Source organism: Heterodontus francisci, chromosome 19 (genome assembly GCF_036365525.1).
Source record: "Heterodontus francisci isolate sHetFra1 chromosome 19, sHetFra1.hap1, whole genome shotgun sequence".
NCBI classification, from domain to species: domain Eukaryota; kingdom Metazoa; phylum Chordata; class Chondrichthyes; order Heterodontiformes; family Heterodontidae; genus Heterodontus; species Heterodontus francisci.
The window spans coordinates 11999952-12027201 of NC_090389.1; the positions used below are offsets into that span (position 1 = coordinate 11999952).

At 43.8% G+C, this 27250-nt stretch overlaps 1 protein-coding gene across 1 annotated transcript in view; it reads left to right on the plus strand.

Moving 5' to 3' along the window:
• Nucleotides 1–27250, plus strand: part of LOC137379957 (testis-expressed protein 264-like) — a 456807-nt gene that overhangs the window by 340526 nt on the left and 89031 nt on the right. The window contains exon 3 of the mRNA XM_068051380.1: nucleotides 15280–15442. Within this exon, the coding sequence (XP_067907481.1) occupies nucleotides 15280–15442 (163 nt within the window). The remainder of the gene's footprint in view (nucleotides 1–15279; nucleotides 15443–27250) is intronic.

Sequence of the window (27250 nt, forward strand, 5' to 3'; positions counted from 1 at the left end):
TGCAATGTCACAGTAAAGGAGGAGGCAGTAGACAAATCGGATAGAATAAAAATAGATAAACAGGTGGTACTTAAAAGGTTGGCAGTGCTCAAAGTAGAAAAGTCACCCAGTCCCATTGGGAGGCATCTTACGCAGTGTTCCCTGTAAGCTGCGCTCACATGCTGGACCGTACACCAACCTGGAAGCTACAGCAGAGGCTGTTCACAAGTTGCCACGTTTAAGATACCCCATGTCAGTACCATGAGTTTAAATGAACAGGCCATACACAACAAAAAGTTTTCGAGAGAGCATTGATCCTGGGTTACTGAGAGAAGTACGAGTGGGAGTTGCTGGCCATAGTCTTCCAATCCTCCTTGGATAAGCGAGTGGTGCCAGAGGATTGGAGGATTGCATTTCTTAGAGCCCTGTTCAAAAAAGGGGAAAGGGATACATCCCACAACTTCAGGCCAGTTAGTCTAATGTCTGTGGTGGAAAAACTTTTAGAAACATTAATCTGGGACAAAATTAATTGGCGCTTGGATAAATATGGTTTTTATGGATTTATGGATAAATAAGACAGCATGAGTTTTTAAAGGCAAATTGTTTGACTAATTTGATTCAGTTCTTTGATGAAGTAACAGGGGTTAATGTGGGTAGTGCAGTTGATGTTGTGTATGTGAACTTTCAAAAGTTGTTTGATAAAGTACCACATAACAGACTTGTCAGTAAAATTGAAGCCGATAAGCTTAAAGGGGCAATAGCTGCGCGGTTATGAAATTAGCTAAGAAACAAAAAAGAGAGCAGGAAAGTTGTGACCGGTTGCTTGTCAGACTGGAGGGAAGTATACAGAGACATCTCCCATGTTGGCACCACTGCTCTATTTGATGTACATTAATGGCCTGGATTTAGGTATAAAGAGCAGAATTTCAAAATTTGCAGATGACATGAAACTTGGAAATACGGTAAACAGAGAGAAGGATAGTAAAGACTCTAGGAGCACATACACTGGTAAAATGGGCAGACACATGGCAAATGAAACTTAACACACAGAAGTGTGAAGTGATTCATTTTGGTAGGAAAACGGGAAAGGCAATATAAACTAAATGGTACAATTTTAAAGGGGCTGCAGGAACAGAGAGACCTGGGGATTATGCACACAAATCATTGAAGGTGTGAGGACAAGTTGAGAAGACTGCTAAAAATGCATTCAGGATCCTTCACTTTCTAAATAGAGGCATAAAGTGCAAAAGCAAGGAGGTTATGCTAAACCTTTATAAAACATTGGCTAGGTCCCAGCTGGAGTATTGCTTCCAATTCTGGGCGTTGCACTTTAGGAAGGTTGTCAATGCCTTAGAGAAAGTGCAGAAGAGATTTACTAGAATAATATCAGTGATGAAACACTTCAGTGACATGGAGAGACTAGAGAAACTGGGGTCATTGTCCTTCGAGGAGAGAAGGTTAAGGGCAGATTTGATAGAGGTGCTCAAAATTATGAATGGTTTTGGAAAAAAAAAGAGAAACTGTCTCCAGGGCAGAAGGGTCGGTAACCGAGGACACATTTATGGTAATTGTCAAAAGAACCAGAGGCAACATGTTATGTGAGTAGTTATGATCTGGAATGTACTACATGAAAGACTGGTGCAATTAGATTCAATAGTAAATTTCAAATGGGAATTGGATAAACATTTGAAGGGCAGATATTGCAGGACTATGAGTGAAGAGCAGGGGAGTGGAGCTAATTGAATAGCTCTTTCAAAGAGGTGGTTTGGGCACGATGGGCAAAATGGCCTCCTTCTGTGCTGTATGACTGTAACAAGATTTTCATAAATTAAAGGTTTACAAAGTTATGACCAGCATGGACAGAGTGGATAGTCAGAAGCTTTTTCCCAGGGTGGAAGAGTCAGTTACTAGGGGACACAGGTTTAAGGTGCAAGGGGCAAAGTTTAGAGGGGATGTGCGAGGCAAGTTCTTTACACAGAGGGTGGTGAGTGCCTGGAAATTGCTGCCGGGGGAGGTGGTGGAAGCAGGTACAATAGCGACGTTTAAGAGGCATCTTGACAAATACATAAATAGGATGGGAATAGAGGGATACGGATCCCCGGAAGTGCAGAAGGTTTTAGTTTAGGCAGGCATCAAGATCGGCGCAGGCTTGGAGGGCCGAATGGCCTGTTCCTGTGCTGTACTGTTCTTTGTTCTTATTTAGGAGGATATGTTCGGTTTGCTTTGCCTTTGTTATTAAATTGCATACCAACCAATCAACCACAAGAAACTTGGAAACTTTGTTTATGCCAGTGTAGCATAGGAAGTATAACACTCAGGTGAAAAGTGTTTTCAGAGATACAGTTTATATACTATAGATATATATTAATTGATAGCTAGATATTCATTTATACCATAATTGCAGATTCCATGTCCTGTGTGAGTTATATCATCTCACGCTGTTGTGATTGCTGCAAATAGTTTGACTATCTAAATAGAGTCATTTGCAGCACAGAAGGAGGCCATTCGGCCAATCGAGTCCATGCCGGCTCTCCATGAAACTATCCAGTCAGTCCCACTCCCCCGCTCGAAGAGCTTTGCAATGCTTGTGAAATAATGAAGACCGTTTCTAAATGCAAGTTCTTTAAGAAATTAGTTAAGGAGAATACTTGAAACATATTTATTCTAAGCACACATAACACAACAGCAGCCTGATTAGTATTGACACTGCTTTCAGCTACATTGTAATATGCAAAAGGAGACATTACATCATTAAAACTGTCATTTTAAACTGATTGCCTAATTGTACATAGTATAAACAAATGATATTATGAAATTTATAAGATTAGATGTTTCTGGTGCTGAATGTAACTGACTTCTGACTTCAGCCCATACCTTTCAACCTGCAATGTGTTAAATGGTGTAATTGGCTTGGCACTTGGGAGTCTTGCTTACCATGCACTGCCTGAGAGTGTGGCGGAGGCAGGTTCAACTGAAGCATTCAGAAGGGAATTAGACAGTTATATGTAATGCTAATGTAACCCCACTACTGCTAATGTAACCCCACTATTTAAAAAAGGAGGTGGAGAGAAAACAGGGAATTATCGACCGGTTAGCCTGACATCACTAGTGGGGAAAATGCTAGAGTCCATTATAAAAGATGTAATAGCAGAGCACTTGGAAAACAATGACAGGATCGGACAAAGTCAACATGGATTTACGAAAGGGAAATCATGCTTGACAAATCTACTGGAATTTTTTGAGGATGTAACAAGTAGAATAGATAAGGGAGAACCAGTGGATGTGGTGTATTTGGACTTTCAGAAGGTCCCACATAAGAGATTAGCGTGTAAAATTAAAGCACATAGGATTGGGGGTAAGGTACTGACATGGATAGAGAACTGGTTGGCAGACAGGAAACAAAGAGTAGGAATAAATGGGTTTTTTTCCGAGTGGCAGGCAGTGACTAGTGGGGTACTGCTGGGATCAGTGCAAGGACCCCAGCTATTCACAATATATATTAATGATATAGATGAGGGAATTAAATGTAATCTATCCAAGTTTGCAGACGACACAAAGCTGGGTGGGAGTGTGCGCTGTGAGGAGGATGCAGAAAAGCTCCAGTGTGATTCGGACGGGTTGAGTGAGTGGGAAAATACGTGGCAGATGCAGTATAATGTGGATAAATGTGAGCTTATCCACTTGGGTGGCAAAAACAGAAAGGCAGATTATTATCTGAACGGCAATAGATTGGGAAAGGGGGATGTGCCGCGAGACCCGGGTGTCCTTGTGCACCGGTCGCTGAAAGTAAGCATGCAGGTGCTGCAGGCAGTTAAGAAGGCAAATGGTATGTTGGCCTTCATAGCAAGAGGATTTGAGTACAGGAGCAAGGATGTTTTGCTGCAATTATACAAGGCCTTGGTGAGATCACATCTGGAGTATTGTGTGCAGTTTTGGTCTCTTTATCTGAGGAAGGATGTTCTTGCTATGGAGAGAGTACAGCGAAGGTTCACCAGACTGATTCCTGGGATGGCAGGACTAACGTCTGAAGAGAGATTGGGTTGATTAGGCTTGTATTCGCTAGAGTTTAGAAGAATGAGAGGGGATCTCATAGAAACCTACAAACGTCTAACAGAACTGGACAAACAAGATGCAGGAAGGATGTTCCCGATGGCGGGGGAGTCCAGGACCAGGGGTCATAGTCTAAGGATACTCCATTTAGGACTGAGATGAGGAGGGATTTCTTCACCCCGAGAGTGGTGAACCTGTGGAATTCTCTACCATAGAAAGCAGAGGCCAACTCATTAAATATATTGAAGAAAGAGTTCGATATAGTTCTTAGTGCTAAAGGGATCAAGGGATGGGGGGGAAAGCGGGAACAGGGTATTGAGTTTGGATGTTCCGCCATGATCGTATTGAATGGCTGTGCAGGCTCGAAGGGCCGAATGGCCTACTCTTGCTCCTATTTTTCTATGTTTCTGTATGAAAAGGAAGAATGTGCAGGGTTATGGGGAGAAGGCGTGGGAATGGAACTGAGAGAATTGCTCTTTCAGAGAACTGGTGCAGATACGATGGGCCAAATGGCCTCCTTCTGCACAGTTACAGTTCTGTGATTCTGCTTTACAGTGTTGCACTGAAATATTGTATGGTGAGGGGTGAGTTATGGGTGCATTTTGTTCCAAAGAGAATGTTACAGGGAGTGAGGGGCCAGAATGAATATTGTGCAGATAGTGAGCGAGTGTTGTATTGAGGGGTTTGCTTATTAGTGAGAGATATATAAAATTTCATGGTTGTGCTTTACAGTGATGGAATAATTTATTGAACGTTGTGTATAGTTAGGTTAGCTAAAAGAAATGTTGATAAATATACCTCAAGTATCAAAAAACACATTAGTGTAATTTAAAATAGTAAGGCACAGTGTAATAAATATACAGCAGACTGAGATTAGATAATTACAGGGATATAATATAACAACAACAGTGATTGAGTAATATCACAGAGTCATTGAGTATATGTGACAGTAAAATATAACCACAATATGTATACAGTGCAATATATTAGCAGTAACAGTTTGTGTAATATTACTATGATAGGGTCAGAGCTAGCGATCAATAACAGCTTGCATTTATGTCGGGCCTTTAGCATAAAAAAAGTCTAAAGATGTTTCACAGAGGTATGAGCAAGGAGAGATCAGGAGGAGTGATAAAAGGCTTGATCAAAAAGGTGGGTTTTATGGAAGAGAGGAAGGAAGTTGGCGAAACAGAGGGGTTTAAGGAGGAAATTTCAGAGTGTGAGGTCTAGATGGCTGAAGTCACAGCCAGCAGTAATGGGGTGAATGGAGGGGGTCCAAAAGACCATAGTAAGAGGAACTCATCATGCATCATACAAACCATACAAATTAGGAGCAGGAGTAGGCCACTCGGCCCTTCGAGCCTACTTCACCATTCAATAAGGTCATGGCTGATCTGACTGTAACCTCGATTCCACATTCCCGCCTACCCCCGATAACCTTTCACCCCCTTGCTTATCAAGAATCTATCTACCTCTGCCTTAAAAATATTCAAAGACTCTGCTTCCACTGCCTTTTGAGGAAGAGAATTCCAAAGACTCACGACCCTCAGAGAAAAGATTTCTCCTCATCTCTGTCTTAAATGGGTGACCCCTTATTTTTAAATAGCGGCTCTCATTCTAGATTGTCCCACAAGGAGAAACATCCTTTCCACAGCCACCCTGTCGAGACCCCTCAAGATCTTATATGCTTCAAGAATCTTTGTATGTTACATTATTCTTATATGACTTTAGATAGAGAGAATAATGTAAGTTAAAGATTAGCTTCACATTAACTGTGAGGGTCATTTTGACTTTGGGTGATAGTGTAAAATGGATGATAGTGAATTGACAGACCCTTTTACTCCCCATTTTTACTTCTGATGGGGAGGCAGTGCCATAGTGGTAATGTCTCTGAACTAGTATTCCAGAGGCCTAGGCTCTGGGGATATGGGTTCAAATCCCACCATGGCACATGGTGAAATTTGAATTCAATTGATGTAAAATGTGTAATTAAAGGCTAGTCTAATGCTGACCATGAAACCACTGTCAAATGTTGTTTGAAGGAAGGAATCTGCTGTACTTACCTGGTCTGGCCTACATGCGACTCCAGACCCACAGCAATGTGGTTGACTCTTAACTGCCACTTAGTTGTATCAAACCTACAAAGTCTAAGAAAAGGAATGAAACCACATGGACCACCCGGCATTGACCTAGACACTGAAAATGACAAGGGCAAATCCTGCAAAGTCCTCTTTACTAACATCTGGGAGTTTGTGCCAAAATTGGGAGACTAGTCACGCAAAAGTCTGGCATAGACATACTGATGGAATCATTCCTTACAGACAATGTCCCAATGTCCTGTCTTCACATTGAGGATACTCACCATCATGCTGTGGCACTACCACCGTGCTAAATAGGACAGATTTCGAACAGCAACTCAAAGCTGGGCATCCATGAGGTGCTGTGGGCCATCAGCAGCAGCAGAATTGTATTCAACCGCAATCTGTAACCTCATGGCCTGGCATATCCCCCACTCTACCATTACCATCAAGCCGGGGACCAACCCTGGGTCAATGAAGAGTGCAGGAGGACATGCCAAAAGCAGCACCAAGCATACCTCAAAATAAGGTATCAGCCTGGTGAAGCTACAACAGGGGACGACTTGCATGCCAAACAGTGTAAGCAGCATGCATTAGACAGGGCTAAGTGATCCCACATCCAACAGATCAGATCGAAGCTCTGCAGTCCCGCCTCATGCAGTCGTGAATTGTGGTGGACAATTAAACAACAAACAGGAGGAGAAGGTTGCACAATTATCCCCATCTTCAACGATGGGGGAACCCAGCACATAAGTGCAAAAGACAAGGCTGAAGCATTTCCATCCATCTTCAGCCAGAAGTGCCGAGTGGATGATCCATCTCGGCCTCCGCCTGAAGTCCCCAACACACAGATGACAGTCTTCAGCCAATCTGAATCACTCCATGTGATAACAAGAAATGGCTGAAGGCACTGGATACTGCAAAGCATATGGGCCTTAATAATATTCTGGCAATAGTACTGAAGGCTTGTGCTGCAGAACTTGCCGCGCCTCTAGCCAAGCTGTTCCAGTACAGCTACAACACTGGCATCTACCTGGCAATATGGAAAATTGCCCTGTTATGTCCTGTAAACAAAAAGCAGGACAAATCCAACCCGGCCAATTACCATCTCAGCAATCTACTCTCGATCATCAGCAAAGTGATGGAAGGTGTCGTCGACACTGCTATCAAGCGGCACCTGCTCAGCAATAACCTGCTCAGTGATGCTCAGTTTGGGTTCCGTCAGGGCCACTCAGCTCCTGACCTGATTACAGCCTTAGTGCAAACATGGACAAAACAGCTGAACTCTAGAAGTGAGGTGAGAGTGACTGCCCTTTATAAAAAGGCAGCATTTGACCGAGTATGGCATCAAGGAGCCCTAGCAAAACTTGAGTCAATGGGAATCAGGGGAAAACTCTCTGCTGGTTGGAGTCATACCTAGCACAAAGGAAGATGGTTGTGGTTGTTGGAGGTCAATCACCTCAGTCCCAGGACATCACTGCAGGAGTTCCTCAGGGTAGTGTCCTGGGCCCAACCATCTTTAGCTGTTTCATCAATGACTTTCACTCCATCATAAGGTCAGAAGTGGGGACGTTCGCTGATGATTGCACAATGTTCAGCACCATTCGCTAGACCACAGATATTGAAGCAGCCTGTGTCCAGATGCAACAAGATCTGGACAACATGCAGGCTTGGACTGATAAGTGGCAAGTAACATTCGCGCCACACAAGTGCCATGCAATGACCATCTCCAACAAGAGAGAATCCATCAATCTCCCCTTGATGTTCAATGGTATTACCATCACTGAATCCCCCACTGTCAACATCCTTGGGGTTACCATTGACCAGAAATTGAACTGGACCAACCAGGAAGGGAGGTCCAGGATTTTGACCCAGCAACAGTGAAGGAATGGCAATATAGTTCCAAGTCAAGATGGTGTGTGGCTTGGAGGGGAACTTGCAGGTGGTGGTATTCCCATGCATCTGCTGCCCTTCTCCTTCTAGGTGGTAGAGGTTTCAGGTTTGGAAGGTGCTATCGAAGGAGTCTTGGTGAGTTGCTGCAGTGCAACAGTGTGGCTGCAGGAGCAGGTCAGAGGCTGGGAATTCTAGAGCTAGTAACTCGCCTCCTGTCTCCCCAAAGCCTCTCCACCATCTACAAGGCACAAGTCAGGAGTGTGGTGGAATACTCTCCACTTGCCTGGATGGGTGCAGCTCCAACAACACTCAAGAAGCTCAACACCATCCAGGACAAAGCAGAATGCTTGATTGGCACCCCATTCACCACATTCAACATTCACTCCCTCCACCACCGATGCACAGTGGCAGCAGTGTGTACCATCTACAAGATGCACTGCAGCAACTCACCAAGACTCCCTCGACAGCACCTTCCAAACCTGCAACCTCTACCACCTAGAGAGACAAGGGCAGCAGATGCATGGGAACACCACCACCTGCAAGTTCCCCTCCAAGCCACACACCATCCTGATTTGGAACTATATCGCCATTTCTTCACTGTTGCTGGGTCAAAATCCTGGACTTCCCTTCCTAACAGCACTGTTGGTGTATCTACATCACATGGACTGCAGCAGTTCAAGAAGACAGCTCACCACCACTTTCTTATGGGCAATTAAGGATGGGCAATGAATGCTGGCCTGGCCAGCTATGCCCACATCCCACGAACGAATAATAAAAAAGAAGAAAAAATAACCTGTGGGGGCCATTTTGACTTTGAGTGATAGTGTAAAATGGCTGATAGTGAATTGACAGCCCCTTTTACATCACTCCCCATCTAATCTCTGAATCTATGCTGGCTGCAGTTTACTAGGTTATTGTACAAATTGTCCTTAAATTTATTCCTAATAATCAATTCCATTATTTTACATGGGGTTGAAGTAAGTTTTGTTCAAAATTGCTCAGTTTTATGAGTGGCCTCCATTGACTTAGAGTTGTATATCACTCTTGATTTATTATGCAAGAGAAAAGGAAGACCCAGATGTCTGATGCACAATTCAAACAAGGAACAGTTCATCTTCTCATTTGATTATATCTGATCACTACTGCAAACTCATATGCAAATTGAATTAACAAACATTTATGTACAGTAATTACTCCTGAATTTCATCTGCCTGATGAATTTGAACAAGGAAGTAGAAGTGAAAGTTAATGAAGTGGGAGCTGTATCTCCTGGAGGGCTGTGCACTTCAAACAAATTCTGACATTATGCAGAGCGCTCTCCTGGCTCAGAATCATCAATGAACTTCCCAACAGATGGTGGCACTGTTGGCTGGGCTGAGCTTTAGGAAGTGCCCAGAATGGTGGCAGTTATCATCAGGCCAGTGTTTTGTGATAGCTGAGTTAGTGCAGTTCTGATTTTGTTACATTAGTCTCTGGGGTCTGCCTGTCAAAATGGAAAGGCAGTGATCTTACGCAACGTTACCCGGTGTTTTTCAGGGGCTCAGTCACTAATAGAATAGTTTTTTTGGCAAACTGACAGCATGTGATCTGCCAGTTCCCAGATTCGATTAGGAATCAGTTTTCAGATGTCATTGTGCACACCTGTGAAACAAACACCCACATAGACACAAACACACACGTACAGAAAGCCCTACACACGCGTACAGAAGGACACACCTACACACATACAGAAAGACACAGACACATATAGAAAGCCACACATACAGAAAGACACACAGGCACACACAACACGTACAGAAAGACATGCACCCAAAAACAGTAATACCATTAAATGTCAAGGGGAGGCAGTTAGACTTACTCTTGTTGGAGATGGTCACTGCCTGGCACTTGTCTGGTGCAAATGTTACTTGCCACTTCCCAACCAAAGCCTGAATGTTGTCTTGGTCTTGCTGCATGCGAGCTGCTTCATTATCTGAGGAGTTGAGAATGGAACTGAACATTGCAATCATCAGTGAACATCCCCACTTCTAACTTTATGAAGGAGTGAAGGTCACTGACGAAGCAGCTGAAGCTGTTTGGGCTTCGAACACTGCCCTGAGAAACTCCTGCAGTGTAATACTGGGGCTGAAATGATTGATGTCCAACAACCACTTTGTGTTCTTTGTGCTATGTATACCTCCAGCGAGCGGAGACTTTTCCCCGATTCTCATTGACTTATTTTACTAGGTCTCCTTAATACCATATTCCTGTCAAATGCTGCCTTGCTGTCAAGGCAGTCACTCTCACCTCACCTCTGGAATTCTTTTGCCCATGCTTGGACACAGCTGTAATACGTCTGGAGCCAAGTGATCCTAGCAGAACCCAAACTGAGCATCGGTGAGCAGGTTATTGCTGAGTAAGTGTAGCACTGTCGACAACACCTTCTGTCACTTTGCTGATGATTGAGAGTAGACTGATGGGCGGTAATTGGCTGGATTGAATTTCTCCTGCTCTTTGTGGACAAGACATAATTGGACAATATTCTACTTTCTCCGGTAGCTACCAGTGTTCCAACTGTGCTGGAGCAGCTTGGCTAGGGGCACGGCTAGTTCTGGAGCACAAATCTTCAGCACAGCAACCCAGGATGTTATCAAGGCTTCCAGCCTTTGCTGTATCACATGGAGTGAATTGAATTGGCTGAAGAGAGGCATCTTGACAAATACATGAATAGGATGGGAATAGAGGGATACGGACCCCGGAAGTGCAGAAGGTTATAGTTTAGACAGGCATCAAGATCGGCGCAGGCTTGGAGGGCCGAATGGCCTGTTCCTGTGCTGTACTGCTCCTTGTTCTTTTCTTTTATGGTGGGGATCTCAGGAGGAGGCCAAGACGGATCATTCACTCAACACTTCTGGGTGAAGATGATTGCTAATGTTTCAGCCTTGGCTTTTGAGCTCCCGTGCTGGGCTGGCTGATCATTGAGAATGAGGATGTTCATGGAGCCTTCTCATCCCGTTATTTGTTTAATTGTCCACCATCATTCACAACTGAATGTGGCATGACTGCAGAGCTTTGATCAGATCCGTTGGTTGTGGGTTAGCTCTGGTATTCTTCTTCCACTGTTTAGCATGCATGTAATCCTGTGTTGTAGCTTCACCAGCTTGGCATCTCATTTTCAGGTATGCTCATCTACGCTCTTCATTGAACCAGGGTTGGCCCTCTGGCTTGATGGTAATGTTAGAGTGAGGGATATGCTGGGCCATGAGTTTTTAGATCGTGGTTGAATACAATTCTGCTGCTGCTGATGGCCCACAGCGCCTCACGGATGCCCACATTTGAGCTGCTAGATCTGTTCTGAATCTATCCCATTTAGCACAGTGGATGCGCCACACAACACAATGGAGGGCTTCGTCTCCACATGGACCGTGTAATGGTCACTACTATCAATACTGTCACCCACAGATGCATCTGCAACAGGTAGATTGTTCAGGACGAGGCAAGTAGATTTCTCCCTCATGTAGGTTCTCTCACCACCTTCCGCAGACCCAGTCTAGCAGCTATGTCTTTCAGGACTTGGCCAGCTTGGTCAGTAGTGGTGCTACCAAGTCGCTCTTGGTTATGGGCATTGCAGCACCCACCCAGAGTATATTCTGTGCCCTTGCTATCCTCAGTGCTTCTTCCAAGTGGTGTCCAACATGGAGGAGTACTGATTCATCAGCAAAGGGAAGGTGATAGGTGGTAATGAACAGGAGGCTTTCTTACCCATGTTTGACCTGATGCCATGAGACTTCATGGGGTCCAGAGTCAATGTTGAGGCCACCCAGGGCAACTCCCTCCCAACTGTATACCACTGTGCCACCACCTCTGGTGGCTCTGTCCTGTCAGTGGGACAGGACGTATCTAGGGATGTTCATGGAGGAGTCTGGGACCTTGGCTGTAAGGTATGATTCTGTAAGTATGACTTTATCACGCTGTTGCTTAACTCGTCTGTGGGACAGCTCTCCCAATTTTGGCACAAGTGCCCATATGTTCGTGAGGAGAACTTTGCAGGATCGACTGTTCCTTTGTCATATCTGGTACCTAGGTCAATGCTGTGTAGTCCTTCCAGTTTTGTTCTTATTTGGGGTTTTTTGTGGCTGTTTGATACAACTGAGTGGCTTGCTAGGCCATTTCAGAGGGCAGTCAAGAGTCAATCATATTGCTGTGCGTCTGGGGTCACATATAGGCCAGGCCGAGTAAGGACGGCAGATTTCCTGTGGTGGCATCTTTCTCAAACTCAGGACAACCCTACGCACTTACAGCCAATGAAATATTTTTGACATGCTGTCATTGTGTAGGAGCATGACAGCCAATTTGCACACAACAAATCCTACAAACAGCAATGAGATAAATGACCAGGTAGTTTGTTTATGATATTGCTTGATGGATAAATGTTTTTCCAGGACACCAGAAGAACTTTCCTGCTCTTCTTTGAGAAGTGCCGTGGGATCTCTATGTCCCCCTGAGAGGGCAGACTTGGTTTAATATCCAAAAGACAGCACATTGGATGCTGCAGTACTCCCTCAGTACTGCACTGGAGAGGCTGCATTAGAGGCTTGAACTCATGACCTACTGACTTAGAGGTGCTAATGCTACGACTGAGCCAAGGTTGACCATTTAGATGGTGAAATGCACCTTTCAGTCCTCCACCTGTTTACTTCCTTCCTTTAAAATTCTCCTCAACTCCATCTCTTTCATCGACCTTTGTCTTCCTGGCTCAGGTTCCCTTATAGCTACCTGTGAATTGCCTTCACATGGCTTTTACATTAAAGGTTCAATATAGAAGTGTGGTGTTTCTGTTCCTTCCTGTCTGATGTTTTCTGTGTATGCAATCTAGCTATAACATTCCCAGTGTATGCAATCCCAGGTTTATCTTAGCCTGAGATTTCCTGTATATGGAATTACATGTATCCCTCAGTCTAACATTCCAGCTATATGGAATCTCAGGTTTATCTTAGTCTGAGGTTTCCTGCGAGGGCATCCTGGGTTCATCACAATATATGCCTTATTTGGATAAAACACTGGTTCAGCCTCAGCTGAAATTTTGTGCTCAATTTTGGGCACCATATTTTAGGAAATATGGGCCTTTGAGCAGGTGCAGAGGAGATTTACCAGGGATGAGGGAATTCAGTTACATGGAGACTGGAGGCGCTGGAGTTGTTATCATTATAGCAGAGAAGGTTAAGAGATTTGATAGCGGTATTCAAAATCATAAATGGTTTTGTTAGAGTAAATAAGGAGAAAACGTGTCACATTTCCAAAGGATGAAATGGATGCCAGACTGTTAAAAGAAGCCAGAGAGAAAATAGTGGAAGGTCTGTCCATCATTTTCCAGTCCTTGTTTGGATACAGGTGTGGTGCCGGAGGCCTGGAGGACTGCTAACATTGTACCTCTGTTTAAAAAAGGAGCGAGGGATAGACCGACTAACTACAGGTCAATCTAACCTCAGTAGTGGGCAAATTATTGGAATCAATTCTGAGAGATGGGATAAACTGTCACTTAGAAGGGCACGGATTAATAAAGGATAGTCAGCATGGATTTGTTAAGGGAAGATCTTGCCTGACTAACTTGATTGATTTTTTTTGAAGAAGTAACAAGGAAGATTGATGAGGCTAGTGCAGTTAATGCGGTCTACATGGATTTTAACAAGGCTTTTGACAAGGTCCCACGTGGCAGACTGGTTAAAAAATAAAATCCCATGGGATCCAGGGAAATGTATCAAGGTGGATACAAAATTGGCGCAATGGCAGGGAACAAAGGGTAATTGTTGACGGGTATTTTTGTGACTGGAAGGCTGTATCCAGTGGCATTCCGCAGGGCTCAGTACTGGGTCCCCTGCTTTTTGTGGTATATTTTAATGATTTGGACGTAAATGTAGAGGGCATGATCAAGAAGTTTGCAGATCACACAAAGATTGGCCGTGGGGTAGATAGCGAGGAGGATAGCTGTAGGCTGCAGTAAGATATTGATGGTCTGGTCAGGTGGGCAGAAAGGTGGCAAATGGAATTCAACATGGAGAAGTGTGAGCTGATGCATTTGGGGAGGTCAAACAACAAGAAGGAATACACAATTAATGGGAGAATACTGAGAGGTGTAGAGGAAGTGAAGGATCTTGGACTGAATGTCCACAGATCCCTGAAGGTAGCAGGACAGGTTGATTAGGTCATTAAGAAGGCATATGGAATCCTTTCCTTTATTAGCCGAGGTATAGAATACAAGAGCAGGGAGGTTATGCTGGAACTGTACTGTGTGCAGTTCTGGTCACCTCATTACAGAAAGGATATAATTGCACTAGAGAGAGTAGAGAGGAGATTTACGAGGATGTTGCCAGGACTGGAAAAATGCAGTTATGAGGAAAGATTGGATCGGCTGGGGTTGTTCTCCGAGGAACAGAGAAGGCTGGAGGGAGATTTGATTGAAATGTACAAAATTGTGAGGGGCCTGGATAGAGTGGATGTTAAGGGCATATTTGCCTTAGCAGAGAGGTCAGTGACAAGGGGGCATAGATTTAAACTAATTGGTAGAAAGATTAGAGGGGAGATGAGGAAAACATTTTTCACCCGGAGGGTGGTAGGCATCTGGAACTCACTGCCTGAAAGGATAGTGGAGGCAGAAACCCTCAACTCACTACTGATATTCCCTGGCCAATTGACTGCAGTATGTAGTTAATGTATTTCGAGGATTAGTATCCCTGTAATCTGATCACTGGGGAGGGGTTGGGCTGCATCAATACCAGGAGGAGGCTGATCTGAAAACTTCTGTGTATTATTGTCCTCTTTCAAGTTGTATTTGAATAGAAATATAACATCAGACTCAATGAGTGCATTCTTCTATACACAGTGTGACACAGTGCGTTGCAACAGTCCTTTAAGTATTCTTCAGTGTCCTGTTCAACAGCAGAGCTAATGGTTAGTGTGAGTGTTCCTGAGGGATTGGAGCTTCCAGAGTAACTTCATTGCAACGGTGTCTTTCAGAGCTGAACCCAGAACCTGCTGGAAATACTCAGCAGGTCTGGCAAGCATCTGTGCAGAGAGAAAAAGAGTTAACTGGTTTCTTTCGGTTGGAAAGTTTCTTTAGTAATTGCATCATCGTCTCACTATGCTATCTTATGCACTGTGATGCCAGGTACTTTAACCAAACACTCACTAATGTCTTATCTCCTGCCAACCATTAGTGTGCAGCTACTCATACAGACTTTATGACTGAAGTTAGTTTAATGTGATTCAATTTTTTACAACTCTTACTTTTCTTTTTCTTTAGGAACGGAAGCTGTGTGCCCACCCCTGCCTGGAGATCTATCGTGGAGACATGATCTACTTCATGTGTCCTCTGGCACGGCAGGGTGACTTCTATGTACCTGAACTAAAGGAGGCTGACAAGAAGCAGGAAGAGGATGAGACAGACGATGCACATACAGACACAGGTAAGTGACAGATACCCATGCACATATGCATATCAACATCACAAGTAAGTAATAGACTGTATCCTAACGCACATACCTACATAGAAAGTACCTTAATGAACATAAAAACATCAAATACTAGACTGTATGATAATGCACATACAGACATCACAGGTAAATAACAGAGAGTACCTCTAACTTCACATACAGATATCAAGGAAATTAATTTGGGCAGCACAGTGGCGCAGTGGTTAGCACCGCAGCCTCACAGCTCCAGGGACCCGGGTTCAATTCTGGGTACTGCCCGTGCGGAGTTTGCAAGTTCTCCCTGTGACCGCGTGGGTTTTCGCCGGGTGCTCCGGTTTCCTCCCACAGCCAAAGACTTGCAAGTGATAAGTAAATTGGCCATTGTAAATTGCCCCTAGTGTAGGTAGGTGGTAAGGAATATGGGATTACTGTAGGGTTAGTATAAATGGGTGGTTGTTGGTCGGCACAGACTCGGTGGGCCGAAGGGCCTGTTTCAGTGCTGTATCTCTAAATAAATAAAAAATAAATGGACAGTGGGCATAAAATTGGGATTGTTTACAATTGTTTTTTTGGGGCTACAAGCGCCCATAGACTTTCAAAATGGCGTTTGCGGTGCACACACATACTTTTGGGGCATGTCACTATGAATACCGTATTGGTGAGAGTGTTAGAGCATATATAGTGAATGGTAGCAGGAAATATGCAAAGTCGCGATTATGACTTGCAACGATGAATTGACGCCAGTAGTGCCATTTTGAAGCTCAACATTCCAGCTAACACCCTCTCTTAATCTTGTACAGTTGAACACATGTTCAGCAACAGGAAGGACCTCATCATTGTTATTTAACAGGGTCATCAGCCACTTACAAGTTATTTACAGGTTGATTTCTTCTGGCTGTTGCTTCAATCTTACAAGTGTTTGGTGCTTTCTATAGTTGTTTCAAGTTGCAAAAGTCTACAGGGAGAGGTGTGGGCAGGTGCTGAATGAGTTTTTGCTGATTTCCAGGCCTCTGTACAAACCAGTTGCTGCCAGACACGGGTGCACGAATAGCCATTCCCCTTGGAATACAGCATGACCAAGGGTCGACAACGTGTCCGTACATGGACACCAATGGCCATGCTAAAAGCCTTTGAGGTCCATGACTGGTAATTTCAGTGATGAAAAATTTTCCATTGGCTTCTTCTTTCCGACCAGACTGGCTTTAAAAAAAAATCGCAACTGTCAGTTTCACAGCTGAATTAGAATTTTTAAGCTCAGATCTTTATCTAATGCTCATTAACATTCCTTTCCATATTCACAGCGGACAGGTGCTGAGAGCTGGAACAGCGGTTTCTGAACTTCAGACAGATTCGAGATTTTCCAGCAGGTTCCGATTTGTTTTTAAAAAATCCTCTGGAAAACCACAAATCTGTCCGGAGTTCGGAAGCTGCTGTTGCCGCTCTAAGAAACGGTCAGGGGGTGGAATTTGAGGGGGGGACAGAGAGAGAGAGAGAAAGGGGGGAACGAGAGAGATGGGGGGAAGACAGAGAGGGGGGAAGAGGGAGGACAGGGAGAGGGGGGCAGAGAGAGATGGAGTGAACAGAGAGGGAGGAGAGAAAGAGAGAGAGCAAGTATAGGGGGAACAGAGAGAGAGAGGTGGGGACAGAGAGAGAAAGACACACACACACACACACACACACACACACACACACACACACACACACACACACACACACGAAACACAAGAAACAGGAGCAAGAGTAGACTATGACCCATTGAGCCTGCACTGCCATTCAACATGATGATGGCTGATCTTAGGCTTTAACTCCACTTTCCTGCCCACTTGCCATATCCCTTGATTCCCTGAGAGTCCAAAAATCTCTCTATCCCAATCTTAAATGTATTCGACAATGGAGCATCCACAACCCTTTGCTGTGGGTTGTGGATGCTGAATTACAAAGATTATCAACCACTTTGAGTGAAGTAATTTCTCCTCATTTCAGGCCTAAATGGTCGGTCCCTTATCCTGAGACTGTGCCCCCGTGTTTTAGATTCCCCGACCAGTGGAAATAATATCTCTGGAAATAATCCAGCCCCTTCAGAATCTTGTGTGTTTCAGTAAGATCGCCCCTCATTCTTCTAAACTCCAGAGAATATAGGCCCACTTTACTCAGCTTCTCATCATAGGACAACCCCCTCATCCCAGGGACCAATTCAACAAACCTTAGCTGTTCCACCTCCAATGTAAGTATATCCTTTCTTAAATGTGGAGACCAAAGCTGCACACGGCACTCCAGATGTGGTCTCACCTAAACCCTGTACAACTGTAGCAAGATTTCTTTATTCCTGTACTTCAATCCCCTTGCAATAAAGGCCAACATGCCATTTGCCTTCCTAATCGCTTGCTGTACCTACATGCTAACTTTCTGCATTCCTTGTACAAACATACCCAAGTCTCTTTGAACATCAATACTTACAAGTCTCACACCTTTTAAAAAAATTCTGCTTTTCTGTTCTTATGACCAAAGTAAATAACTTCACACTTGCCTATATTATACTCCATCTGTCATCTTGTTGCCCTCTCACTTAACCTGTCTATATCTCTTTGTAGTCTCTCTGTGTCCTCCCCACAGCTTACCTTTCCACCTGCCTTTGTATCATCAGCAAACCTAGATACATTACTCAGCCTCTTCATCTCTCATTAATATATATTGTAATATAGATTAAGGGACAGAGAGTGGGGAGACAAACAGAGCTGGGGACAGATAGAGGGAGAGGGGGAGAGAGAGTGGGGGAGAGAGAGAACAAGGTCACAGAGAGAGAGAGAACAAGGTCACAGGGAGAGAGAGAACAAGGTCACAGGGAGAGAGAGAGAGAGCAGGGAGACAGAGTGAGAGAATGGTGGGAATTGAGAGAGGGGAAAGAGAGAGAGAGGGGGTTAGAGAGTGCGGGGCTGACACAGAGAGGGGGGAATGACACATAGGGAGGGAATGACACAGAAGGGAGGGAACAATAGCGGTGGGGGGAACGACGCAGAGAGGGGGGGATGACACAGTGAGGGGGAACACTGAGAGAGAGAGGAGGGAGAGAGAGCGATCAAGATCACTCCTAACTGGACATCTATCCAGAATACTCCGCATCACTACAAGAAGTGTGCAGGCAGAAAGAAACGCCAGGTATCTAACTAAATCAGAGTCCAACATAGTGACGAGAAAGTAAGTCAATAAATTAGTTTTCACATTAAAATCTTCTTCACAAAAATGCACATTTGTTGTTTTGAGTAATAGTGAGATAAATTTCCAATGCCTTTATCTTTCCGCAATTGTCTCACCGGGCCCTTATGTAAGACCAAAATTGTAATGTGGCCCCCCACGCAAAATGGATGGTCACCTCTGCTCCAAGCCTTTAACCTGGTGTTTTAAAATAACCTAGCAGCTAGGTTATTTTAAAACACATGTTTAAAGGCTTGTGTTATGTAAACTCATTTGAAATGGGAAAAGTCACTGAGGGAATGTCTCAATTTCTACACTCTGACATGCATTACTTGCACTTGGGACACAAGCTCAGTGACAAGTTGCCGGACTTTTACTTCTATATAAATGTCGCAATTCCGCTGCTATCCATTTGGAATGACATTGTTCCAGAACTTGTATTGAGGGGAAAACAGGCAAGAAAATCCAAAGAATTTCCAGACCTCAGCACTGTAAGTTCCTCATGAATACAAGAGTATGGTGTAATGGGGCTAAGTGGTATTGGCTAAAATAGGATGCTGCTGACCCATATACAATAGTCAGTAAATATAATGTAATGGATAGCTTTAATAAACCTTAATTTATGATGAACTGTGTATGATTCCTTAACAAAATCCATTTTGCATTTGCAGTTTTAAAAACTGTCGGGGAAAACATAGTAAAAATTTATTATGTTTCAAATGACCATGTTAGGACCAGTCATTAACTGATTTTTTTTTGCTGTGAATTGGATTAAAGACAAGGTTTACAAGCATGTCAAAGATCTGTAACCGTAATGTGTATCATTTACTATCCAGTTTGAGGGCAGATAACCTGAGTGGTCAATGTCATTTGAAAGTTGTCTGTATCATATAATTGCATTACATTAAAAGTGCACTTTTGCTAACAGGTAAGAGATTTGGCTTGGATATAAATTGGTTACTCTGGAGTACAATCTTAGATAGTGACTAAACATTTTGTAACTGAATAATGCATGTAGTAACAACCACTCAAACTTTTGCAGAAAAACTTTGTATTAATAATTATCTTGCCAGGGCTGAATTGGAATTGACAGTGATAGACTGAAATATAAATATAAGTGAATTTAAGAGAATTGCTTTATTGGAGGAGCTGACGGGCGCTCTTTATTTGTAATTGTGTTTATCTAATTTTGTCACTAGCTTTGGTGAGTAAATGAAATTTTGTCCATGAGAGATGCTGTTGTTTCTGTGTTTTAGAATCCAGGACCTAGTTTAACAGCCTGTCAAGATGAATAAACTAGTCTTGGCTACCTACCGTTAATCTCTCTGTCCCTTCCTGTCCCACTCTGCCTTCTATTTTACATGACTCTTCTGAAGTGCTATCTGCTCCATCCTATAACATTCTCCTGATTTGGAGATCACTGCCCTTTTGTTGGCTGCCCTGTCTTCAAACCCATATTACAAGCAGGTGAAGAAGTTGCACAAACATTGACCATCACGGGTTACGTTGTCTTGTGACACCAGTGAGAAATGGTCTATCTTCCTGTTGCTGATTTTTCTACTGCCACACCTCAATAACCACAATAACAATCCTGCCCTTGTGTTTCATGGTTTATTGGATGAATTTGCACTCCTGACACAGTGTGAATTCACAGAGGTCATCCGATAAGGTCCATCTACAGCCTTGTGACAAGGTGTAACTAGCTGTATTCTGTCAGCAAAAGTAATTTGCATTGGTATTGCTGCTCTCCATTGATGTTTGTATGCTTAGCTACTTTATTTATAGGGAGAAATGTCTTTTCAATTGTAATGTGTTTTGATGGCATTAGATTAGCTATACACTTTATATACAGCTTAATTACCCCCATGTTCATGGCTGAGTCAATAATTTTGTCAAATGTCCATGGGGTAGCATGTTGGTGCCTATCCCTGAGCATGACTTGGAGAATGAGCTGAGAGCAGGACAAGCTCCTAAAAGAGGGAGAAGGAGGAGAGAGAGAAGGGGTCTCAGAAGAAGGCTATAACTGCCCAGGGTGTTCAGACAGCCATTCTCCAACCTGAACCTCAACAAGGAACAAAGTATATGATGCCTGCGCGTCAGAAAGGATGTCCTCACTGAAATCTGCCACCTGCTGCAGACACACTGCAACCTCAGAGTAGGGCAAGAACCACATTGCCAGTGGCTGTAAAGGTGATTGTGGCGATGAACTTTTATGTGTCAGACTCCTTCCAGGCTTGAACTGGAGATAGTTGTAACATCTTGCAGTTTGCCATCCCCTGTTGCATAAGGGAACTTACTGAACTTGTCTATTCATTGAGAGTTGAATACATTTCTCTCTTGCCAGAGAGCAGCAGGAACAAACACACAGCTTTGCTAGGATTTTGGGCTTCACCGTGGTGCATGGTACCATTGACTGCACGCATGTTGCTTTGCAGGTGCCGCATGTCAACTCTGCCCTCTACCGAAATGGAAAGAGATTCCACTCCTTCAGCATCCAGCTGGTGTGTGATCATAGGCAGAGAATCAACCAGGTCAATGCCCAGTACCCTGGCAGTAGTCATGATGTCTTCATTCTACATCAGTGCGCTGTGCCAGCTGCACTTGAGCCACCATGACTAGACATCGGGCGGCTACTGGGTGACAAAGGCTATCCGCTGAATGGCTGAAGCCTCCAGTGCACAACCCATGCACATGTGTGCAGCATACAATGAAAGCCACATTCCCACAAGATATCTGATAGAGCAGACCATTGGCATGCTGAAACAACACTTCCACTGCCTGGACCACTCTAGAGGAGTCCTACAATAATCAAGGTGTCGGGATTCATCATGGTTTGCTGTATGTTGTACAAGCTCGCCATTATGAGGGTCAGTCCTTGCACCAGTACACTGCAAGCAGCTGAGGAGCAGGAGCATGAGGAAGAGAAGAGGTAACCTAGATAACTCCTTTTGGGCTGGGTTGTTCATGAAGAACTCATCTGAGTGCGATACCATAAACCACAACCCCAATTCTCCATTCATCAATGGGTCCACACCTTACCTTCCCTCTGTCACTAACCATCACAACATCCGCTTGGCAAAAATAAAAGCCACCACAAAATAACTTTCCAAACCAAATTTATGAATGAAATTATTCCATATTGCATACAAAAGTTAACTAATCAAACTTGTGCATTCCTTTGGTGCCTGTCTTCCATTGGCCTTTGCCTTTCCTAATGCCACTACTCCGTTCTACAACAGTGGCTGCAGCATGGCTGGTGGTAGTCTGTTGACTTTCAGTGAAAGAGACTGCAGATGGCCTGGGAGGATGACCTTGACCATGTCTGGGTCATGAAGGCCAGCTGCAGAGTGTACCATCTTGGCATTGGTGGCTGCAATCTGGACTGGCTAGCTGACTGGCAAAGGCAAGGGCACTGGTGGAGTGTCAGGAGTGAGAGCAGGAATGCTGTCATCCTGAGAGAGGACAGCAGATTTGTGCTCCGTGGAGGGCCTGCCACTCCCACAGGATGTGCCTCAGAAATCCTTGTAATCTGTTGCTGTGGGTTGCAGTGATATCCTGCAAAGCCTTTTGCACATTGTAATCTACAGTTATGATGGCAGCAGTCTGATCTTGCATGACTTCAGTCTGAGCTTCCACTGCAGCACTCAGACTTCTGATGCAAGCTGCTTGTGCTGCAATGGACGCAGAGGCATCAACCATCAGATACTGAATCATGGTTGGGTCCACAAGTGTGCTGATGGAATTGGTCACTACTTCTATGCAGGAAAGGATGGGATGCTAGTTCTGTGCAAAACCCTATGCCCAGTTGATGCTGGATTCCTCCATGACATTGATCGCAAGCTTCCCAATACACAAAGCATTTGGCTATGCATACCCATCAGCGTTCTTCTGTAGGCTTTTCCATCGAAGTGCTCATCTGAGTCCACTGCAGCAGGACCCATGTGCGAGCTCGCCCTCTGGCGAACTGGCAGCTGTACTGTCCTTGCCCCCTGCCCTGGCTGCAGGCCACTCGTGTCCAGTGTCTCACCATAAGCAGATTCCACCTCTATCCTATCCTCTAAAATTGTGTAGTGACAGTATCCTAGCTGGTGGCTGTGAGTGTGAAATCAAATGATGGGAGTCTTCATCATCACTCTCTCCTTGCTGTACCTCCACTGCCCGACCAGGCTGCACTTCTTGGGAATCTGAAAGGAGAAAGGCACAAGGCTGAGGCTGTGCTGCAGAGAGTGGGATAATGGGCAGTGAAGTAAAAGGTGCATGACTGTACCATCTGCTTTGTGTCAGTCTGAAGACAGCGTGGGTGAGGAGTGAGGGGGAAATGAGAAGAAAGATTAGGTTAAGAAGATACTGCATCTTTGCCGTTCCAGTTACATATCGCACTGTAATGAGCTGATGTTCCAAATACAATTCACACAGTAAGATGGTGATGTCATGTTTACATGTCACACTGAAACGAGCTGATGTTGCAGTTACATGTCACACTGTAATGAGGTGTTGTTCCAGTTACATGTCACACTGTAATGAGGTGTTGTTCCAGTTACATGTCACACTGTAATTAGGTACTGTTTCAGTTACATGTCACACTGTAATGAGGTACTGTTTCAGTTACAATGTCACACTGTAACAAGCTGATGTTCCAGTTACAATTCACATTGTAATGAGGTGATGTTTCACTTACATGTCACACTGTAATGAGGTGTTGTTCCAGTTATATGTCACACTGTAACAAGCTGATGTTCCAGTTACAATTCACATTGTAATGAGGTGATGTTTCAGTTACAATTCACACTGTAATGAGATGATATTCCAGTTATATGTCACTCTGTAACAAGGTGGTCTTCCAGTTACATGTCACACTGTAACAAGCTGATGTTTCAGTTGCAATTCACACTGTATCAAGCTGGTGTTCCAGTTGCATGTCACACTGTAACGAGGTGATGTTCCAGTTACAATTCACATTGTAATGAGTTGATGTTTCATATTATTTTTTATTTTATTTAGAGATACAGCACTGAAACAGGCCCTTCAGCCCACCGAGTCTGTGCCGACCAACAACCACCCATTTATACTAATCCTACATTAATCCCATATTCTCTACCACATCCCCACAATTCTCTTACCACCTACCTACACTAGGGGCAATTTACAATGGCCAAATTACCTATCAACCTGCAAGTCTTTGGAGGTGGGAGGAAACCGTAGACCCGGCGTAAACCCATGCAGACACAGGGAGAACTTGCAAACTCCGCACAGGCAGTACCCAGAATCGAACCCGGGTCCCTGGAGCTGTGAGGCTGCGGTGCTAACCACTGCGCCGCCCAGTTGCAATTCATGCTGTAACATGGTGATGTTTCAGTTAAATGTCACACTGTAACAAGCTGATGTTTCAGTTGCAATTCACACTGTACCGAGCTGGTGTTGCAGTTACATGTCACACTGTAATGAGGTGATGTTCCAGTTACAATTCACACTGTAATGAGGTGATGTTATTAGTTACAATTCACCCTGTAACATGGTGACGTTTCAGTTACAGTTCACACTGTAACAAGGTGATGTTCCAGTTATATGTCACACTGTGACAAGCTGGTGTTCCAGTTACATGTCACACTGTAACGAGGTGATGTTCCCGTTACATGTCACACTGTAACGAGGTGATGTTCCCGTTACATGTCACACTGTAACGAGGTGATGTTCCCGTTACATGTCACACTGTAACGAGGTGATGTTCCCGTTACATGTCACACTGTAACAAGCTGATGTTTCAGTTCCAATTCATACTGTGACAAGGTGATGTTTCGGTTTCAAATCACACTGTACCGAGCTGGTGTTCCAGTTACATGTCACACTGTAACGAGGTGATTTTCCAGTTACAGTTCACACTGTAATGAGGTGATGTTTCAGTTACAATTCACACTGTAACAAGGTGATGTTTCAGTTACAATTCACACTGTAACAAGGTGATGTTCCAGATATATGTCACACTGTAACAAGGTGATGTTCCAGATATATGTCACACTGTAACATGGTGACGTCATGGTTACATGTCACACTGTGACAGGATGCTGTTCCTGTTATATGTCACACTGCAACATGGTGAAGTTCCAGTTACATGTCACACTGTAATGAGATGATGTTCCAGTTACAATTCACACTGTAATAAGGTGATGTTCCCATTACATGTCACACTGTAACAAGCTGATGTTTCAGTTACAATTCACACTCTAACCAGGTGATATTCAGTTATATGTCAGACTGTAACATGGTGATATCATGGTTACAATCCACACTGTCATGAGGTGATGTTCCAGTTAAATGTCACACTGTAACATGGTGATATTTCAGTTGCAATTCACACTGTAACAAGATGATGTTCCAGTTATATGTCACACTGTAACATGGTGGTTACATGTCACACTGTAACGAGGTGACGTCATGGTTGCATGTCACACACTAACAACATGATGTTTCAGTTATATGTAACACTGTAACATTGTGATGTCATGATTACATGTCACATTGTAACGAGATGACGTTCCAGTTATATGTCACACTGTAACATGGTGATGTCATGGTGACATGTCACACTGTAACGAGGTGATGACTTAGACAAAGAGACAGAGAGTAATGTATCTATGTTTGCTGATGGTACACAGGTAGGTGGAAATGCAAGCTGTGAGGCGGACACGTAGACAAGTTAAGTGAGGGGGCAACAAGGTGACAGTTGGAGTGTAATGTGGGGTAGTGTGAAGTTATTCACTTTGGTCGTAAGAATAGAAGAGCAGGATATTTTTTTAAAAGGTGTGAAACTTGTTAATGTTCTGAGAGACTTGGTGTACTCATACAAGGAATACAGTTAGCATGCAGGTACAACGAGCAATTAGGAAGGCGAATGGGATGTTGGCCTTTATTGCAAGGTGATTGGGGTACAAGAATTAAGAAGTCTTACTACAATTGTACAGGGGTTTGGTGAGACCACATCTGAAATACTGTGTGCAGTTTTGGTCTCCACATTTAAGGAAGGATAGATTTTCATTGGAGGCAGTGCAGCAAAGGTTAACTAGATTAGTCCCTGAGATGAGAGGGTTGTCCTATGATGAGAGGCTGAGTAAATTGGGCCTGTATTCTCTGGAGTTTTGAAGAATGAGAGGTACTCTCATTGAAACTTACAAGATTCTGAAGGAACTTGACAGCATAGATACTGAGAGATTGTTTCCACTTGCTGGGGAATCTAAAATGCGGGGGCACGGTCTCGGGATAAGGGAATGATCATTTAGGACTGAGACAGCAAGAAATTTCTTCACTCAAAAGGTTGCGAATATTTGGAATTCTCTATCCCAGAGTGTAGTGGATACTCCATTGTTGAATAGATTTAAGGAAGGACATACTAGCATTGGAGGCAGTTCAGAAAAGGTTCTCTAGGCTGATTCCTGGAATGAAGGGATTGTCTTATTAAGAACGGCTAAACAGGTTAGGCCTTTACTCATTGGAGTTTAGAAGAATTCGAGGTGATCTTATTGAAACATAGAAGGTTCTAAGGGGGCTTGACAGGGTAGATGTTGAGAATATGTTTCAACTGGTGGGGGAATCTCGAACTAGGGGACATAGTTACAGAATAAGGGGGCACACATTTAATACTGAGATGCGAAGGAATTTCTTCTCTCAGAGGGTGGTGAATCTCTGGAATTCTCTACCACAGAGAATTTTGGAGGCTAGGTCACTAAATCTATTTAAGGAAAAGGTAGATAGATTTTTGAAATCTCGGGGAGCCGAGGGTTATGCGGAGCAGGCCCGAAAGAGGAGTTGAGACCTGGGACAGATCAGCCGTGATCTTACTGAATGGTGGGGCAGGCTTGAGGGGCTGAATGGCCTACTCCTGCTCCTATTTCTTATGTTCTTAACACTGGGATAGAGAGATTTTTGGTCTTTGAGGGAATCAAGGGATATGGGGAGCAGGCGGGAAAGTGGAGTTCAAGCCCACGATCAGCCATGATTGTATTGAATGGTGGAGCAGCCTCAATGGGCTGTATGGTGTACTGCTGCTTCTATTTCTTATTTTCTTATGTGGCTCAGTGTCATATTTTGTCTGATAACGCTCCTGTGACATCCCTCTGGAATGTTGTACTGCATTAAAGGCGCTAGATAAATGCAAATTGTAACAAGATAATGTTTCAGTTACATGGAACGTTATGACTTAGTGGCATGTAAGTGTCATATCCCATGAGACAATGCTGGAAATTATAAAGCAGCTTCAGACAGAAGGGAAAGAAAAATGTATGACATAAAAAATGGAAGCACGTTTAACAAATATCTTCAGAAGGACTTTAAATTTGTAAAGTACCTTTCACAAACTGAGAACATCCCAATCACTTCACAGCCAATGAAGTAGTTTTGAAGTCTCGCCATTGTTGTAATGGAGGCAAGCATGGCAGCCAATTAGGCCACAGTAAGGTCCCACAGTGAGATAATGATCAGATATTACCAGGTGAATTCCCCTGCTGTTCTCCCGAGTAGTGCCATGGGATCTTTTACATAGAATTACACAGAATTTACAGCACAGAAACATGCTATTTGACTCTACTGGTGTATACCAGTGTTTATGGTTGTCATGTA